Source organism: Morone saxatilis, unplaced genomic scaffold, assembly GCF_004916995.1.
Source record: "Morone saxatilis isolate NCDOM2014 unplaced genomic scaffold, NCSU_SB_2.0 Contig86, whole genome shotgun sequence".
NCBI classification, from domain to species: domain Eukaryota; kingdom Metazoa; phylum Chordata; class Actinopteri; family Moronidae; genus Morone; species Morone saxatilis.
The window spans coordinates 975-1362 of NW_023340264.1; the positions used below are offsets into that span (position 1 = coordinate 975).

Sequence of the window (388 nt, forward strand, 5' to 3'; positions counted from 1 at the left end):
TTTTATTTTGAAACTCCCGCACGAGTGAAGCGGAAGCTTTGTCGTTAATACAGGAACTCGGCGTCCTCTGTTCTGATTGGACGATGGAACTTACGCTCAGCGCATCCAATGAACGAGCAGCTCTCCGCTATATAAACACGTTCCGCCGCCGTCGAGTTACATTCAGTCGAATAAACCGAACCGTAAAGATGTCTGGACGCGGTAAGGGAGCCGGTAAAGTCAGAGCAAAGGCCAAGACTCGCTCCTCCAGGGCCGGACTCCAGTTCCCGGTGGGCCGAGTGCACAGGCTGCTGAGGAAGGGCAACTACGGGGAGCGCGTCGGTGCCGGAGCTCCGGTGTACCTGGCGGCTGTGCTGGAGTACCTGACCGCTGAGATCCTGGAGTTGGC

At 57.0% G+C, this 388-nt stretch overlaps 1 protein-coding gene across 1 annotated transcript in view; it reads left to right on the forward strand.

Annotated features, from left to right (window-relative positions):
• The first annotated feature begins 89 nt into the window (after positions 1-89).
• LOC118342300 (histone H2A-like) overlaps positions 90-388 on the forward strand; it is an 800-nt gene continuing 501 nt past the window's right edge. The window contains 1 exon segment of the mRNA XM_035680791.1: positions 90-388. Coding sequence (XP_035536684.1) covers positions 189-388 — 200 coding nt within the window. The 5' untranslated portion in view covers positions 90-188.